The 19,679-nt window shown below is 39.7% G+C and overlaps 1 protein-coding gene across 15 annotated transcripts in view; it reads right to left on the bottom strand.

Moving 5' to 3' along the window:
- Positions 1 to 19,679, bottom strand: part of tanc2a (tetratricopeptide repeat, ankyrin repeat and coiled-coil containing 2a) — a 464,896-nt gene that overhangs the window by 31,897 nt on the left and 413,320 nt on the right. For all 15 annotated transcript variants that reach the window (XM_055657051.1, XM_055657052.1, XM_055657047.1 and 12 more), the window contains 7 exons: positions 19,404 to 19,640; positions 18,413 to 18,598; positions 17,181 to 17,274; positions 11,391 to 11,524; positions 7,843 to 7,966; positions 5,240 to 5,415; positions 467 to 599 (listed from right to left, as the gene is read on the bottom strand). In XM_055657051.1, coding sequence (XP_055513026.1) covers positions 467 to 599; positions 5,240 to 5,415; positions 7,843 to 7,966; positions 11,391 to 11,524; positions 17,181 to 17,274; positions 18,413 to 18,598; positions 19,404 to 19,640 — 1,084 coding nt within the window. The remainder of the gene's footprint in view (positions 1 to 466; positions 600 to 5,239; positions 5,416 to 7,842; positions 7,967 to 11,390; positions 11,525 to 17,180; positions 17,275 to 18,412; positions 18,599 to 19,403; positions 19,641 to 19,679) is intronic.

The raw sequence follows: 19,679 nt of genomic DNA, 5'->3' as shown, positions 1-19,679 counted from the left end.
CCATTTTCCTAGTTTTAACCTCACAAATGTAATTCCCTTTCGAACCATCTGGAATATCAGCATCCAACTACCTTCATGTTTAGCAGTATTGAATACAGTGACTTCAAGGTCAATGCATTGCACACTGTAGTATGCTGTGTGAAATCAAAGTTTAATTTAGTGCTGAAGATATTAGGTTCACAGGTTACTGCAAATCTGACAACAAAGGCTAGCTAGACACATCATTTCCATATTAATGTTCCCAACATAGAAACGTAATCCATGAATAGTAAAGTGATGGTGTTTGAATGTATGGTTTTCTTTTAAATACAAGCAATCACTCTCATACAAAAGTGAACATAAATTCACTTTGTACTTCAAAAGAGAATGTCAAATCTAGCCCCCTGCTTCAATGAAAAGCATATCTACTCCAAACAGTTTAATGACACTCACTGCAAGGAGGAGGGACTGTCTCTAAAAGGCCTACCTATCTTGGCTCCTTTCTTCAGAAGGGTGACCACCACTGCTGTATTGCGGCACCCCACTGCTCTGTCCAGAGGTCTCATACCGCTGTAGTCCACGTGTTCAATCATTGCTCCATGATCCACAAGGTATTGCACCTGTCAACAAGTTTAACAAATACAAATATCAAAGGATTAAATATTTTAGTGATCATAACTTATCAGTATGATTGAGAATAGCAGAAATATTGTTTGACAGACAATTCAGTATAGGGAAAAATATATTATTGCCTAGAAATGGAATTGGATAATATTTTATTCACTATTGCCTTGTTGGAAATTGACTTTACCTGGAGTGAAATGAGATTATGACCATCTCCAGGTCATTTTCCATCAGTCTGAAATTCTGCCAACATCGCCAGATAAATTTCATACGAGGATCGAATGTGATCTCGTTGTCAGAAATCAATGACATGATGGCATTTTCTGTGGAAAGTTCCTTGGAACATCCGTGGGGAAAATTAGACCAAAGTGTCCAGGCTACAACCAGTGAGAAACACTCCCTGATAGGTAGGTTTTAATCGAACAACACCAGATTAGGACTCCCTGACAAATCTTATACTTATCTTTCATCCTTCATATGCTCCCCCTTCTTATATAAAAACATGGAAAAATGGGTGCAGGAGTAGGCCATTCGGCCCTTCGAGCCAGCACCGCTTTCAACATGATCATGGCTGATCATCCAAAATCAGTACCCCGTTCCTGCGTTTTCCCCATATCCCTTGACTCCTTTAACCCTAAGAGCTAAATCTAACTCTCTTTTGAAAATATCCAGTGAGTTGGCCACCACAATCTTCTGTGGCAGAGAATTCCACAGATTCACAACTCTCTGAGTGAAGACGTTTTTCCTCGTCTCAGTCCTAAATGGCCTACCCCTTATTCTTAAACTGTGACCCTTGGTTCTGGACTTCCCCAACATCAGGAACATTTTTCCTGCATCTAGCCTGTCCAATCCTTTAAGAATTTGATGTTTCTATGAGATCCCTTCTCATCCTTCTAAATTCCAGTGAATACAAGCCCAGTCGACCCATTCTTTCATCATATATCAGTCCCGCCATCCCGGGAATTAATCTGGTGAACCTAAGCTGCACCCTCAATAGCAATAATGGCCTTCCTCAAATTAGGAGACCAAAATTGCACACAATACTCCAGGTGTGGGCTCACCGGGGCCTTGTGCAGCTGCAGTAGGACCTCCATGTTCCTAAACTCAAATCCTCTCGCAATGAAGGCCAATATGCCATTAGTGTTCTTCACTGCCTGCAGTACCTGCATGCTTAGTTTCAGTGACTGATGTACAAGCACACCCAGGTCTCGTTGCACCTCCCCTTTTCCTAATCTGACACCATTCAGATAATAATCTGCCTTTCTGTTCTTGCCACCAAAGTGGATAACCTCAAATTTATTCACATTATACTGCATCTGCCATGCATCTGCCCACTCACCCAACCTATTCAAGTCACCCTGCAGCCTCATAGCATTGTTTCTGGATCTAGATTTTGTCTAAATCGTTAAATATATATTGTAAATAACTGGGTTCCCAGCACCGAGCCTTGTGACACCCCACTAGTCACTGCCTGCCATTCTGAAAAGGACCCATTAATTCCTACTCTTTGCTTCCTTTCTGCCAACCAGTTCTCTATCCATGCCAATACCCTACCCCCAATACCATGTGTTCTAATTTTGCACACTAATCTCTTGTGTGGGACCTTGTCAAAGGCTTTTTGAAAGCTCAGATACACCATATCCACTGGCCCTCTGTTGCATCCTCAAAATATTTCAGAAAATTAGTCAAGCATGATTTCCCCTTCATAAATCCATGCTGACTTTGACTGATCCTGTCATTGCTTTTCAAATGCGGTGCTATAACATCTTTAACAATCATTCAAGCATCTTCCCCACTATCGATGTCAGGTTAACTGGTCTATAATTCCACGTTTTCTCTCTCCCTCCTTTCTTAAAAAGTGGGGTTACATTGGCTAGCCTCCAGTCCACAGCAACTGATCCAGAGCCGAGAGAACATTGGAAAACTACAGATACCGGAATCTTGACCAAAACACAACGTGCTGGAGTAGCTCAGCAGGTCAGGCAGCATTTGTGGAGGGAATAAACAAGGTGACGTTTTGGGTGATGATCCTTCTTAAGACTCTTTGGTCAGGACCTTCTTTGGACCCATCCTCAGGAGTCCAAAGAAAGGTCCCGACCCAAAACTGTGCCCACCCATTCCCTCCACAGTTACTGCCTGACCTGCTCAGCTACCCCAGCACTCTGCTTTTGCTCAACATTTAAAAGACATTTGGATAGGCACATGTATGGAAAATATTTAGAGGGACATGGGTCAAATGGGACCAACGTAGATCTTGGCATCTTGGTTGACATGGACGAGTTGGGCTGAAGGCCTATTTCTACATTGTATGATTATGTGACTTCATGACCTATCTAATAAATGCATGCTAACAACTAAATGAAGATGACATTGCCATTCCCACTGGATTTGCCCTGACCTTCTCTACTGATTCCATCTGCCAGGTCCCAACCTTTTAGTCTTTTTGCAGACTCTTTCTCCTGGTTGACGTGCATTGTGCAGACGTCCTCCCTGCCTCTAACACTCCACGTAGACCCTTCCTTTCCTATTCCTAATGCCTTGTTTATCAGACCATAGCCCTCTCCCTTATTTCTTTCTTAGAATTCATTGTGGGGATAGTCTATTGGACATTATTGTCAGCACTGCACTGTAATGATGATCAAGGTATATAACACTAAAATTAAAGACCATAGGTTTCAGATAAGGGGCAAGCGATTATAAGGGATCTGCGAATGAACCTATTCACACAGAGGATGTTTGTAATCTGGAAAGCACTACTCGAGTGGATGGTGGAGTTACATTCTCTCACAACATTTAAGAAATACTTAGATGGACACTTGAATTGGCAAGAATATAGAGCGCTACAGACCCAAATCACAGCATGGTGGCACAGCGGTAGATTTTCTGCTTTACAGCGCTAAAGACCCGGGTTCCATCCTGACTGTGCATGCTGTCTGTATGGAGTTTCTACGTTCTCTCCATGGCCGTATGGGTTTTCTCCGGGTGCTCCAGTTTCCTCCCACACTCCAAAGACGTACAAGATTATAGGTTACTATGGCTTTGGTAAAAATGATAAAATGTCCCTTGTGTGCAGGATAGTGTTAGTGTATGGGTATTGCTGGTCGGTGCGGACGGTGGGCTGAAGGGCCGGTTTCTGCGCTGTATCTCTAAACTAAACTAAAGTGCTGCTTAACAGGATTAGAATCGACGGTTACTTGATAGACAGCATAGATATAATGGCACAGAGATCCTGTTTGTGTTGTATTGCACTGTGATTCGACATCTTTCATCATCTTGCAGTCTCAATTGTTTTTTTCCAGTAACGCACAGGAATGAAAAAAGGAATAACGAAACAATGACAATGTGACAACAGTATAAATGAAGGAACAAGAAGTGAAAAAAAATTAACAAAACGAGTATATACAGGAGATGGAGTGAGAGGCATTACTCAACCGCATTTGAAATGTCTGCAAGATCAAAAGGTTGTCAGGATTACAGTATCCAACTCAGTGACTAAATAATTAAATGTTAGTTTTCTGAGCATTTTGATTCTCTACCAGAAATTCTGAAAAAAAATCTAAATATCCTTCAAGTAAACATTGTATTTTGAATAAATCACCATTAAGAGTAGAATTATCTCATCATTCATTTGACATGAAGCTTTTTAATCACCATATTAAATATTGCTTAAATTAATGTTAAACCTAAAGTATATAAGGTCACAAGCCTGCACTGTGCAAGCATAACATTGTCCATTCACCTGAATGGATGAAATTGGCTGCCAGCAGCAAGATAGGCAGTATATTTTGTATTCAGTTAAATTAGTTTCATGTTTTAAAACAGTCTTTATGTGACATAAATATAATTTTTAAAACATGTCATGCCAAAAACAACAAAAGAGATTTGATAGGCCCACTAACAGTGATGATAGTCTTTCTGAAAACGGGTCCTGACCCGAAACGTCACCTATCCATTTTCTCCAGAGATACTGCCCAACCCGCAGGCTTATGCGTGTTTGTGTGTGTGTGTGCGTGCGGGTGTGTGTATGCGTGCGTGTGTGTGTGTGCGTGTGTGTGTGTGTGTGATTGAGTGTGTGAGTGAGTGTGTGTGTGGTGGGGGGTGGGGGGGGGGACTCCATTTTCATATCAGTCAAGGAGTTGGTGAAAAGTATTTACCTTTCACGACCCAGTTCACAGCTAATCCATGTCAGGGTGCACAAATACATCGCCCCACCTACATGTCTAACTATAGGTGTTTTTATATGGTCAAACAAAGTATCGGCTTTTACGAAAGATACACAAAATGCTGGAGTAACTCAGCGGGTCAGGCAGCATCTCTGGAGAAAATGGATAGGTGATGTTCGGGTCAGGACCCTTTTTCAGACATTATCAGTTTTTACAGTTTTGACCCATCTGTTAATTTAAAGCAGATTATTTGGTTTTCAAATCTGAGAGAAACAAACCAAAGCAAAAATGAATCTAATGAAAAAATCTGACCAGATTTAGGTTTTCAATATCCCTTCCTTTGATTCAAGCACAGCTGTTTAAATAGGGAATGTGAAGTGATATTCCAGGACGCCAAACATAAACAATAGTGAGTAACTGTTGATATTTTCAAGTCAACAGCGTTAAAATACTTTTGTATACAAGATACTTACAACATCTGCATCACCATAAAATGCAGCAAGATCAAGAGGTGTCCGTCCATTTTTATCTGCATGATCTGTTGCAGCACCTCTTTCTACTAAGGACTGGACTACAGGCAAGTGTCCCTTCAGACATGCCCAGCTGAGGGCAGTCAATCCCTCCTTATCCATTAGTGAAAGTGCTGCTCCTATAGAACACAGAACATACAATGTGAAATGAATGAGACAAGTTAGTCTTCATTATCACATATTTTTAAATACATTCCAGAACCTTTGTATAACCTCAGATTGAGAAATGACCAATGTTCCTTAGGAGCCTCAAGAAAGCCCACCTGTCCCCCCAGATCCTGACCAACTTTTACCGCTGTACCATAGAGAGTATCCTGACCACCTGCTTCACGGTATGGTACAGCAGCTGCACTGCTGCGGACAGGAAAGCACTACAACGGGTGGTGAAAACCGCGCAGCACATCATCGGTGCCCCGCTCCCTGCCATGGATGCCCTCCACCGAAAACGGTGTCTGAGACGGGCTGGGAAGATCATCAAAGACCCCTCACACCCCAACCATGGACTGTTTGCCCTCCTCCCATCAGGGAGGCGGTACAGGAGCCTCAGGTCACGTACCAGCAGGATGAGGAAAAGCTTCTATAACAACACAATCACACTACTGAACTCGGAGTCCCGACGATAGACTTCTCTGGTCCCTCCGTCCCCCTTTGTTTAATCATTCTGTATTTCCTGATTATTCTGTATCTTCTCTCTTTCTATTTTTTTTCTTGTTTTTTCTCTTTATGTACAACTACTACGGTCTGACGCAAAACTGCATTTCGTTGTACTGATACTTGTATTTGTGCGATGACATTAAAGTTGAATTGAATTGAATTGAATTGAATCTAATCCCTTATTCCACAAAACAATTAACTCCATTTTTTTTCTGAAATGTCTAAACTCCGTTGATGAGGTTTTGATTTTCAGCTCATTTTTAAAACAATTTGATGACAGCATCCATTTACCTGTCTTGTCTCTTTGAACAAAGGAATGTCTATAATTAATGCCCCTCTAATGCAACAAGCCATGACATTTCTTGTGATGCCAAATATTAATATATTTTATGATCTGTTATGGGTTTCAGAAAGTTCATAGAAAGTTGTTCTTGCTCCTATACTTTGCACAATAATAATATTTGAACGTTTGCCTTCTCTTCATTTACATTGCCCAGTTGATGAGGTGAATGCAATTTGGGTTGCAGGGTTATCTAATTTCCTGTCATACCTATAATATAGGGCTTATCTGGAATACTTCCCAGCAGTATTTGCATTTAAATATGTCAGGACATTCATTTTTAAATTGCCTCATACATAATTATGGCACATCTATTAATTTCTTCATTTCAGCCGTGCATAAAAATAGGCAAAGGAATGTAATTCAAATATTTTGATCCATTAACCACATATGCTTTTCTCAAAGTTGTCTGTTGAGGCAAAGGAAGAACAATATATTCCAGATGAGGAACAGGACACAAATGAAAAATTGGAGGAGCCCAGGACTGATCCTTTAGGGGCATTTGGCCATGTAGATTTTATCCAATAATAAATTCAGTGATGTTTACTGCAACAGGAAATCAAAAGCATTTACTTAATTTCATGAACATCTTCGTCTTACTTGTTTTGATAGAATCATTACACGTGACATTAACAGAGCAAACAGCTCTACAGTAAAGGAATAAACTGCCTCCTGATGTGAGTAGGCAATTCAGAGTCTTGGGGCAATGGCTTTCTCAATGTCATACTCTGAAATACATATTGAACACAGATGATGTATAATGAGTTACATGGCAGTGGTTGGATCAAGTGCGTCTAGTGATGTCATCTACTGGAAGGGAATTGATACCCCCAATTATTACCTCATAACCTCAATTCTTACATTTCTAACATTAATTGGTAATATTTATTACTGTGGTTCTTTTAAAATTACTGTGTTGATTTAAAAGTATTGTTTCCATGGGTTGTTGGAGAAAGGAGATCATAAAGCATAAAGAGTCATGGCTAAATGTGACATGCTGAAGCAATTTAATGCTGAGATCACGGATATTCTCTTGGACAAGTATATCACAGATATGGAAAAAAGGCATATGGATCGGAGTAGTGGCATATATCAGCCATGATCTCAGAAATACCACTACGTATTTTTATGTCTGGTCTTACAAGGACAGAATAACCTTGTAGGCAAGACTGTGCTTAGTGTTAGAAAGTACACATTCAGGAGAGAAAATATTGGTGGGACAGGAAGTGGTGATGTGCACATTCCATTATTTTTGTTCATTTAATCCCATTTAAATTGAAGTAAAAATTTATATCTTTGACTTCGGAGTGTAGCGACATTTTGCCGCAGCTGGGCAAGATGATCTTAAATATCCCTGTTGTTTGTAAAGCTGCAGTAAGTAAAACATTCATTGTTCTAGTTGATATCTAGTACATATGACAAATTAATACTTTTGAGTCTCTATCTACAACTTGACATTTATGATTAATAGACTTTCATATCAATGCTATTTTAAACATTTGAATAATTATGAAATGAATGATATTTTCAATGATTTCTCTATAAAACTAACCTTGAGCAAGCAAGAATTCCACTGTGTCCAGATGCCCTTCAGATGCTGCCATCATTAGTGGGGTCCTACCCTGCTTATCGGCCATGTTTGAATCCGCACCGTGAGTTAATAGCAAATCCACTATCTGAAAACACAAATAACATTGAACTATTTCAAAGCAGTTTGTAATGTAGTATATTTTTGTGATAGACATTCTCCTAAATCAGCAAGAGTAGAGAAAGATAATCTGCAGCAGCAACATCTTTTAATATAGCACCTTATGTAGAAAAAATCATCTTAAGGGGCTTCAAGGCAATGTTATCACACAAAATATTTGGACAACAGGTGTAGATTTGAAGGAATGTGTTATAGGATGAAAAAGAAGTAGAAAGGTGGAGAAGAATAGAAAGGGAATTTTAGACCTTGGCATCTTGGCAGCTGTAGGTAAAATATAAAAGGTAGACACTGAGCACTGGAGATGCCTTAGAGGGTTATAAGGCTACAGAAGATCATTGAGCTAGGGAGGCTGATGCTTTAAAAATAAAATAAAAATTCAGCATTTTTAATTAATTTGGGCCTGGATTGGTTGGTATTACTACAGGGAGAGGTTGGACTGTCTTGGATTGTTTTCTCTGGAACTCCAGAGATTGCAGAGAGATGATAGAAGTATATAAAATTACAAGAGGCACAGAAAGGGTAGATAGTCAGAACCTCTTTCCCAGGATGAAAAAAGTCATATACGACAGGGCATAGCCTTAAGTTTAAAGGGGATGCATGGGGCATGTTTTTCTTACACAGAGGCTGACAAGAGCCTGGAACGCCCCTGCCAAGGATGATGGTTGAGGCATATATGGTCGTGGCATTTAAGAGACTTTTGGATAGGCTTATCTATACGCGGGGAATGGAGGGATATGGATTATGTGTAAGCGGAGAAGAGTTAATCTTGGCATCATGTTCGGCATAGACATTGTGGGACAAAGGCTTGATCTTGTGCTCTATTGTTCTAAGTACAATAATTCATTTTCCAGCATCTGGGCAAGGCTGGTAAGGCCATCATTTATTGACCATCATGCTTGAGAAGGTGGTATGGAAGAAATTTCTTGACCTGCTCCAGTCAGGTAAGGTAGTGTCAGGTAAAGGCGCTGTTGGGTAGTGAACTTCAGAATCCACCCAGTGAAGGAACAACAATATACTTCCAACTGTGTAACATGGATAAGAACCAGCAGGTGTTCTCATGCATCTGTGAACCTTGTCCTTCTTGGTAGAGATCACAGTTTTGGTAAGTTCTGTCAGGGCCGAATGGTGCATTTTCCAGATGGTACATGCCACAACCATTCTGCATGAATGCTGGAGGGAATGAAAGTTAGGTAGCTGATGGTAACTGCTCTCACCCCAACCATGGACTGTTTACCCTCCTACCATCCGGGAGGCGCTACAGGTCTCTCCGTTGCCGAACCAGCAGGTCGAGGAACAGCTTCTTTCCGGCGGCTGTCACTCTACTAAACAACGTACCTCGGTGACTGCCAATCACCCCCCCCGGACACTTATTATTTATTTTTTATTCAAATCGTTTGCTATGTCGCTCTTCAAGGGAGATGCTAAATGCATTTCGTTGTCTCTGTACTGTACACTGACAATGACAATTAAAATTGAATCTGAATCTGAATCTGAATCTGATGAAGTGTTCATTAAGCAGGCCTGTTCACAGCATTGTAGTTTCACTCATCCAGAGTATTCTATCACACCTTTGATTTGTCGATGGTGGAACCATTCTGAAATATCAGGACATGAGTCACTGTCACAGAACACCCTACTTCTGATCTCCCCTTGTAGCCATGGTATCATGTGGCCAGTCCGGTGGAATGTGCGGTCAATGGTGGCCACCAGGATGTTGATGGTGAGGGATTGAGGAATAATAAGTCCACTGAAGATCAAAGATATGAGGCTAGAGTTTCCCTTTTAGGAGATTGTCACCATATAACTACATAATTATGGTGTTATACTTATCAGCACATGACTGAACATTGTTTAGATCTTGCTGTATGTAAAGGGGCTGTCCCACTTGGGCAACCTAATCCGCGAGTTAAGAAGAGTGTCTTCAACCTTCAAGCTTGAGGGCACTCGCCTGGAAAGCCTTGAGCTGGATTGACCGTCCGCGTTGAAACCGCGAGCTGGATCGACCGACCCACACACACACACACACATTGCAAAGGCGGGGGACAGGGAAAGCGGGGGAGCGCCGTCTGCGCAATGAAAAGGAAGGTAAACGACTGCTACAGTGTATGGTAAGTCCTTTAGAGAGTGCGGAGGGGGAGGGGGGAGAGAAGGGGAGAGAGGGGGAGAGAGAAGGAGTGGAGACACTTTTAAGAAGTATAATAAAGTTTAGCGGGCATTTTACCTACTGGTAGGTCTTCTTTGGTCCTGAGAACTCCAATGAGCCAATCAAAATGCCCGGTCAGTGAAGGAGATTGCCTATGGCTGCCCTCGACTGCCTGTAACTAAATAGCAACCCCACTCCACTGCACTACGAGTTAAAAAGAACCATGCCGACCAAATTTTACTCGCGGAAAAATTTTCAACATGCTGAAAATTTTTCCGTGACCTAGATGAGGCCACGAGTATTCGGGAAATTCCCTCGAGCATGAAGGAGAGTTCCAGTGACCTCATATGACCTCCTAGGACCATGTGTCGACCATGCTGCGAGTTTGAAGGTCGAAGACACTCTTCTAAACTCGCAGATTAGGTCGTCCAAGTGGGACAGCCTCTTTAGAGTTCTGGCCTGAGGAACACCTGTAGTGATGCCCTCGACTAGAATAATTCACATCCAATGGCCACAGTCATCTTCTTTTATGAAAGAATAATTTATACTGCTGGAGTGTTTTCCCATTGTTGCCAACTGGTCATAGCTTCCTGATGCACACTTGATCAAATGTTACCTTGATAACATGGATAGTAACTCTCAATTCTCCTTGGGAATTCTGCTCTTTGGGCCTTATTTGGGCCTGGAGACACATGCTCCTGGTGAAACAAGTGCCATTTGATAGCACTGTGCGTGATTATTTCCATCATTTTGTTGTTGATTGAGTCATCACTGCTGGGCATTAATCCAGGTATTTCTCACCCAAATGCACTATGGCAGTACCTTCACCAGAGGATCTCTGGCAGTTCCAGACAGTGTCTCATTACCACCTATTCAAAGGCAATTTAAGGATGCTTGCATTGACTGGATCTCAAAATATGTTTTAAAAAAATCACTGAAATGCAGCATGCAGATTAGAGTTGGACAGGACCTGAATAAATGCATCACGTTTGGATTGGATACCAGAAAAAATTCCAAGTGCTACCTTGTGATCAGGTCTGCGCAGACCACTAATGACAATGTAAAATTGAAAGTGACCCAGCTAATACTCATGGTACCGCAAAAGAAAATGGTGAAATGTAAGATGCAAACCAATACTGGTGATTTTCTGGTTAAGAGGTGGGAAGACTGGAGCAGTTGGATGACACAGAAATATTGAAATACATGGAGGTATGGAATACCTTTGTCGCAGCATGGCAATTCAGCTCACCTGCCAGTGTCCTTGTCTCACTGCACTGAACAACGGGACAATCCCTCGCCTGTTAGACTGCGACACTGCTGCTCCTTGTTCCAAAAGCAGTCTGCACACTTCAAGCTTTCCACGTCCAGCTGCAGCAGTCAGTGCTGAGAATGTACAAACACATCATCAGTTCAGAAGGGCATGAGTATTTTGAAAAGAAAGTCCATTGATTTCAACAAGTCCTCCCCATCTATTTTATATTATTCAAATCAGATATGCTTCAGTGAGCTTTCAGAACCCACTCGTTTTTCCGGTTTCAAAGCACTGCTCTCTAACGGATTCCTAATTTTGGTGACTAGGCAACTGCTTTGCCGAACACTTGCCCTCTGTCCACCAGGACCAGTTGGACTTTTCGTTTGTTGGGCTCTTCAATTTCTCTTCACATTTCCATGACATCCTGTCTATCCTCAGCTTTCTCCTCTGTAAAAACAGCACCTTATATTCTGTTTGGATAGACTATAATCCTACGGCATGTACAATGAATTCTCCAGTTTAAGGTAAACTCATGCCCCCACCCCCCTCCTCTGAGCTACCCAGTTTTCCCTATCTCCCAACTGCACAGAGCCCTTCTCTTCCTTTTCCATCTGCTCAGCACCCACACCTCCATACTCCGAGCCCCCCAGTTTTCATCCCCCCATTCCCTATACGATCCCTCCCTCTGGTTCTATTTTTCACCCCAACTTTCTTTTCCTCTCAGATTCCACCCATTAGGTCCCTTTGTCTTCTCTACTTATCGCCTCCAGCCTTGGTTACTATCTTCACTCTTCTCTCCCCCACCTGACATCTACTAAGTAACCCCTCTTCCTATTACAGCCAATCTATCACTTACTACTAAGTAACCCCTCTTCCTATTACAGCCAATTCCATCCCTTCACCACACTTCTTTCTACCAGCTAACTCCATTTTACTCTATCAGTCTTTGGAACAGTTGTGATCTGGAATGCTGCCTATCCATTTCCCTTCACATATGCAGCCTGACCCGCTGAGTTCCTCCCACAGTCTATCTTTTGCTCCAGATTCCAGCATTAGCGGTCTCTTGTGTCTCCTATTTTTGGAAAATGTTTTATCTGGCATCCTGCCTCTTGAAACTTGAAACCATTATTGAAGTAAAACAAAGTCTGACTGCATTAAGTTTTAGAATTGCCTTCACAATCTGAGCCCAATTTACTTAACCTTCATTCCTGACACACCAAGCAAACTACATTGTGTAAATAAATACCGTTCAAGAAAAAAAATCTTACTCACAATTGTAACACCAGAACAATGCACATTATTCCACTGGCTAACAGCCGTTTGAAATCATTGAATTTATTAAATAGAAAGCATCGCAAATGTGAAATTACAGAGCTAACCACAGAGTTAGGTTATTTTATGTTTCAGTTATTTTCAATATATTGCTCATAATTCGAAACATTTTTTTTCAAAATTATCAAGAAATTAAAGTGGTACCCCTAGTTGAGAGAATTGGAGAGGACAGTATATTGGGCTTGTCTTCTTCAGAGAAGAGGTTACTCTTCTGTATATAGTGGTAAAGAACACATTACCGATAATGGGCAGAATAAGATAACAATAAGAGCTACTTAAAAATGGGAAAGAAATGTTAATCAACCGTTCTCAGTTTTTCTATTGTTATTACAACGTTTAACCTTAATTCCTAAAAGAGCTAGACTTATCATGAGGAAGTCAGGTCTGCCTAATCTGTTTCATAGATCTGGCATGTTCTGCAGTAGAGATGGACATGCAGGAAGGAAAGAAGGAGAATGAGACTGGGTAGGTAGTAGAACCTTTCGCGAACAATGACTACAATTCAAAAAGCTCGATGGTAGACTACAGTAAGCTATGTAAAAGGACACGGTTGGGCCTAAATTTAAGGTCTTAAATTGGGGGACGATTGACTTAAAAAATAGAAGACATGACTTGACAAGGGTAGAAAGGGAGCAACTGCTAGAAATCAAACTAACATCCAATAAATGGGAGGCGTTAAAAAGTGAAATAGTAAATGTTGCGAGAGAGGGTGTCTAAAACTAGAGGATACAGGTTTAAGAAGTAAAGATGGTAAGATTAGGCAACCAAAGGAAGTTGAGGGTTTGTTCTGGAAAAAGGAAGCGGATGTCAGGTACAGGTAATCAGTTCAGAAGGGCATGAACATTTTGAAAGATAAATTCAATTGAATCCAACAAGTCCACCCTATCCAGTGATGTCTATGAGATTTTTACGGACAAAAAGGAGGACATGAAATGTCTCTTTTGCAAAAATATTAGAAAAGAATAGTGGTGAAAGAATGGATTTCATCAGCAACCAATAAGGTCTTTATGTGAAACCGGAGGACAAGTTTGGTGCCCTGAATGAATATTTCATGTTAGTATTCACCAGGGAGAAGGATAAAGGGGGGAGTCTAAAATTAGAGGGCACAGGTTTAAAGTGAGAAGGGAACATTTCAGGGAATTCTGAGGGGCAAATGTTTCACTTTGGGTGATGGGTATATGGATCAAGCTGCTTGAGGTGGTGGTAGAGCCTAATGTAATTACAGCAATGAAAAAGCAGTTGGGCAGGTACATGTACAGGAATAAATAGAGGTACATTTGCCAAATGCGAAATGGGATTAGTATAGGCAGGCAGGCACGTAGAAGATAGGCCAAAGAACCTGTTTCCATGCTGTCCGACACTTAAGTAAGCAAAGTATGTAGAAATGTAATCATTTTACTCGCGAGGAATACCATAGAAGAAAAGAACATGAAACCATATGAATTTACCAATGTACAATTTAAATCAAATTAAATCAATTATGCAATAGAAAATCCAAGCAAAATTACTCTGGAATTCAAGATCATATGTTGAGGCAAAGATGTTGATGCATTTAAAGAGACATTAAATAAATGCAGAAGGAAAGAACATGAAGGTATGCTGAAAGATGAATGAAGGGTCCAAGGAGGTTCATGTGGAGCCTAAACGTCATCACATACTGAATTCCCAAGTAGTTTACTTCTCTTTCATGCATGTTATGGAACTCAGTAATATGTAACTGTTTAATACAAAATTCTCCTAAGCTGTTCTACATTAATAAAGATCCTCAGCAGAGATGTGATCTCAGTTTCCATTTATTTCCCGATGACACCTCGGGTAACGGCTGCAGATGGAGCCAACAAATGTCACTTTTGAAATAGAAAATAAAAGTGTTTTATTAGTGATCCCTGATGGCCTTATGACGAATGGCCTCCTGCTGGATTGCAGAAATTTCGCTGCGGTGCCACATTTGGTCATTCTTTATCTTATCAAGCGTAATTATTTTAAAACTTGCTAATTTCTGATATCTGCAAATTATTAATCCCCTTTTAAATATTTTATATATTTCATTTTTATATTTATGTATGCTTGAAAATGAACTCATACTGACAATACTGGTGAATTCTACACTGTTGGGAGAAAATTGTACGTGACTGAATAATTTTCTTTGGAACATTAGTTTGACTGCTGGATCAATGACATTCATTTGGGGGCACTGTGGAGATGTCTCAGAAATTATTATCAAGACAGCCCTTAGAAAAATCCATGTATACAATAAATTATTGGGTTTGTTTCTATGTTTGAAACTTAGTGTTGTCAGCTCCTATTAAATCGAGAAAATTAAACTCAGGCTTCCAAAAATACCCTTACTGGTTATAAACACTTGACAAACATAATCAAAACAAAAACAAGATTAATTACAAACACTCAAAAGTCATGCTTTTATGTTTTTTTACATGGAACCTAAAGAAACAGTTATAATTAAAAGAGAAATGCTCTTTTTGAGGTTTTTAAACAGCAAAGTGACAGATTACAAAGCCAAGAGCACTGGTAAGAACAGTTGCTCTCCATGGTGAGGTTGAATGAAAGGGGTTGGAGACTGGGTACATAGGGTGACATAAGGCAGATGCAGATTATTAAACTTAAGAACCTAGTTAAAGTAATTCCAATTAAGCTTCCAAGTGAATGTGTCAGGGCTCAGAAATAGGCACAAATCTTCTGCCTTGCACTAACATAGAGTGTGGTAAAACTGCCGATTATACAGAAAAGCATTCCCTGTTATTGGTGTTGAAACCACTGGAAAGAAGTGATCTCACACTCTAAATACAGTATGGTGGCCTGGAGCCAATGTTTAAACTTGAAGCATACAGTTTAAAAGGTTCTCAAATGGCTGGCTAACTGCTCTGAAGTTACTCGTGCTTTGAAACAGATTTCTATTCATATGTGAAAGTTTCCAATTCTATAAATCATTCTGGCAGTTGGAGATGAGTGAATAGAACTCTGGACACAGTTTCAGTAAACATGCTTAAGCTCGCAATTTCCTTGGATCCTTCTAAGAAATATTTGCAATACTGGATTACTTCAACCAGTGTAAAATAAGAGTCATTAAAGCACAAGTCAAGTTATTGCCTTGCTTTGCTATATTGCAACTTAAGTTTTCCAGAAACAACAATCTGGTTATCCAATGGATGTTAACTTTTTTTGCTACATCTGGTTATTTATGGCTTTTTAGATTAACTCATTCATGTCAAAATCTTTTATTTCTGTGTAGGACTACTTCCTACTGATTATAGTTTGAATAATAATAATCACCAATTTTTTTCCCCCAATTAGGAGTCTTTTTATTGTATTATAATTGCACAAAAGGGTAACTGGGTAGAATGCTGATCTGCAAAATTCAATGATAAAATTGGTTCCATTTTATTCAGACTTTCCATTGTTCCAGAGCCTTCAGTCTCTAGTTAAAAAATCAACAGTGCAAAGAAAATTTAGCTTTTGAACCAGAACTCAATTCATACAATTGTCCAAGCTTTCAATAATTTCCAATTTGGATTTGTTGTGAATATATATCAAAAAAGTCTGTCTAAAAGATATCATGGAATAGTTTTTGGAACTTAAATCAACATGGTGGTTTGACATCAATTGCTCACTGCAATGGTATTAATATTTTTAACTTTGGTTATCAAAAATTACAGCATGATTTTTATCGGTTGGGCTGAGGAATAATAAATGGAGTTTAATGTAGATAAATGCAAGGTGTTGCATTTTGTAAAGTCAACTAATTGTAAAGTAAAACACTGACGTTACTATGATTGCTATCTGATTGAGCTAAGTAGCAAGACATAAATAAAAATAAAATATATTTGATTTAATCAGACGGATCAATTTAGACAGGGAAGGACTGTTGTATACACAGAGCACAATATAGCCAGCGCTTTGAAAACTGTGTGAGCCAAATTATATATTGGTGATATCTTCACGTTGGCATCTTTAGACCCATTTGATCAGTGGATGATGGGTTAATAATAATTACTAACCCTTCAAACTGAAGATTAATTTCAGCATTAATTTTCAGGATGTTTAGAAAAATTCCAAGTGTACAAGGGTAGCCCTTTACAGAGAACAGATTCAGGCCAAATTTCAACCTTGGCCAAATCTTGACCCAGTCTCAGTTTCTTATTGAACATCAATAGAGACCCTGCCCATTGCATTCAATAGCACTGTTAGGACAAGTTGTTGTGAATTCAGTTGCAGAGGTAAGTTTATTGCGTGAAGCAAGACACAAAGTACTGAAGCAACCCTTTGAAAGAAGGGTCCCAATCTGAAATGTCCCTATCTATGTTCTCCAGGGATGCTGCCTGCCTGCTGAGTTGCTCCAGTAAATCAGCATCTGCAATTTCTTCTGTCTCCAGGTTTATCATAAGCTCTATCAATATACAAGCTATGATTTCCATCAATATTTTTGTTGTTACATACCTGTTTCTCCCCAAAGGGTATCAAAACTGTTAATCTGAGCTCGTTCCACTTCTTCTTCATCTTTTTCAGGCAGATCCAATAAATAAGAGACAATCTGAAATGAAGTTCAAAAGAATATTACAAGAATGAGATCGATTTGTTTCTGACTTTTGTGGGTCATATTTTGCATTATCTAATAAAAGGGTTTGCAGATAAAAGATTTTCTGTGCTAACCTCCATCAAGGTGTTTTGGTTCACCAATGATTTGTGCCACAAAGCAGAAAAGCACCAAAATCTCATCTCAACATTTCAGTACTTGGCAGAAGCAGACCAAAATTCACCCGTTCAAATTGAGTTTTAAGAAATCCCATAAGTTTCTTGGCTAAAATACATCAGGGAAAGATGCCTCAAATATATCTTTCCAAAATGCAACTTTGCGTATCATTCCAAAATCCCATCTAGGGCAGTTATGGACAGAAGATACTTTTGTGTAGAACAAAATGAGATTGCAGTTTCAAACTTTCAACCTGTCCATAGAATCATTAATGAAAGAGACCAATTATCCAATTGGACTAGACCTTTGGTAAAACTTACCAATTAGAACTATTTTAGAGTTCCTCCCCATTACTATTTTTCCCCTTGCTTCAAGAATTCTTCTTATTTCTTTTTGAAAATGATTTACAAATGTTCTTCCATCGTTAGATGTTGTTGAAGCTGTACTCCTCAAGCAGATTGTTGATTGCTTCAGATTCCAGCATCTGCAGTCTCGTGTTTCTAAAATGAAACCTTTTGGTTTCGTGTTAATATCTATTTCATTGGTGATATGTTCTCTCTTTCCCTCACATAGAAATGTTTTAAATCTTCTCATATCATCTATCTTTGTTCAATAAATGCTTTGCCTACCAAATTGATTCGTCCACATGGATCAGATCCTGTTTAAACATATTAAATTGAGCCTTACTGTAGTTAAATACTTATATACTGATCATTTTTATGATATTTTTGCAGCCCGCTTCTTTCAAGATCACACAGAGAAAGATCAAATTCCAAATAATATATTGGTGAAAATTCATAACTCAACAAATGTTAAATGCTCTGCGAAGTTCATTGGAAAGATGATCTATGGTGTCTTTCTTGCTCTGTGGAATTATATTGTTACACCCAGCACTTGCACAAAATACAATTAGATTCCTAGTTTCTATGGGATTATAAATCATAAAACAATTTCAATATTCATCATACACATTACGCACCTCAGTATATCCCATGCTTGCTGCAGCTATAAGTGCCTGTTGAACTGCTTGACTCTTTTTAAACACACCCTGTTGTTGCCCTGCCAGTGTCCAGTCGGCCTGGATCAGAAACTTAACAATTTCCAAGTGGCCACGCAGCGCTGCATGGACTAAGGCGCACTGCCCATTCTTATCCAAGTGGTCCACCTTTGGAAAAGAGGAAAATAATTAGTTTCATCCCAGACATCTTCAACTCGATGTAGATTAAAATCATTTACTGCGGACCTAAATGCTCTGACTCAGCAATTGGTCTAGAATTAGCTTCAATCACTATAGTGCAAGGAACACAGTTTAATTGAAAAGAGCAAAAAACAGTGCATGGGGTTTTTACTTAAATCAATGAACATGATTTTTTAATTTACATGACAAAGTAGATCAACTGATTGAATTGATTCAGTAGAAAGTTAAAAAAAATAGAAAACTGTAGCAGTAATGGTCATCTTCAGTATGAATTGTCATAACTATATAACAATTCCAGCACAGAAACAGGCCATCTCGGCCCTTCTAGTCCGTGCCGAACACGTATTCTCCCCTAGTCCCATACACCTGCACTCAGACCATAACCCTCCATTCCTTTCCCGTCCATATAACTATCCAATTTATTTTTAAATGCTAAAATCGAACCTGCCTCCACCACCTTCACTGGAAGCTCATTCCACACAGCTACCACTCTCTGAGTAAAGAAGTTCCCCCTCATGTTACCCCAAAACTTCTGTCCCTTAATTCTCAAGTCATGTCCTCTTGTTTGAATCTTCCCTACTCTCAGTGGGAAAAGCTTATCCACGTCAACTCTATCACGTCAAAAGCTTATCCACGTCTATCCCTCTCATCATTTAAAAGACCTCTATCAAGTCTCCCCTTAACCTTCTGCGCTCCAAAGAATAAAGACCTAACTTGTTCAACCTAACTTGTTCAACAAATCAAACTTTTGTATATAATATTGAGGACTTACCTTTGCATGCTTTTTGGACAGTAGATGAACAACAGTGAGGTGGCCAGAAGCAGCTGCATATCCCAAAGGAATCAGTCCACTCTCTGAGCAGGCATCCACATTCGCTCCAAACTCTAGCAGGAGTGCAACCATGTCCGAGTTACCAAGGTGGGCCTGAACGCAGAGTATCGGGGCGTTGTTCAATACTTCAGTCCGGTAATTCACATTGGCACCGCCCAAAATAAGCAAACGACTCACCTATTTATTGATAAGATTCTCAGCATTAGCGAGACGGTC

Source organism: Leucoraja erinacea, chromosome 27, assembly GCF_028641065.1.
Source record: "Leucoraja erinacea ecotype New England chromosome 27, Leri_hhj_1, whole genome shotgun sequence".
Lineage (NCBI taxonomy): Eukaryota > Metazoa > Chordata > Chondrichthyes > Rajiformes > Rajidae > Leucoraja > Leucoraja erinaceus.
The sequence above is the reverse complement of the archived record's forward strand: the minus strand, read 5'-3'. Positions and strand labels throughout refer to the sequence as shown.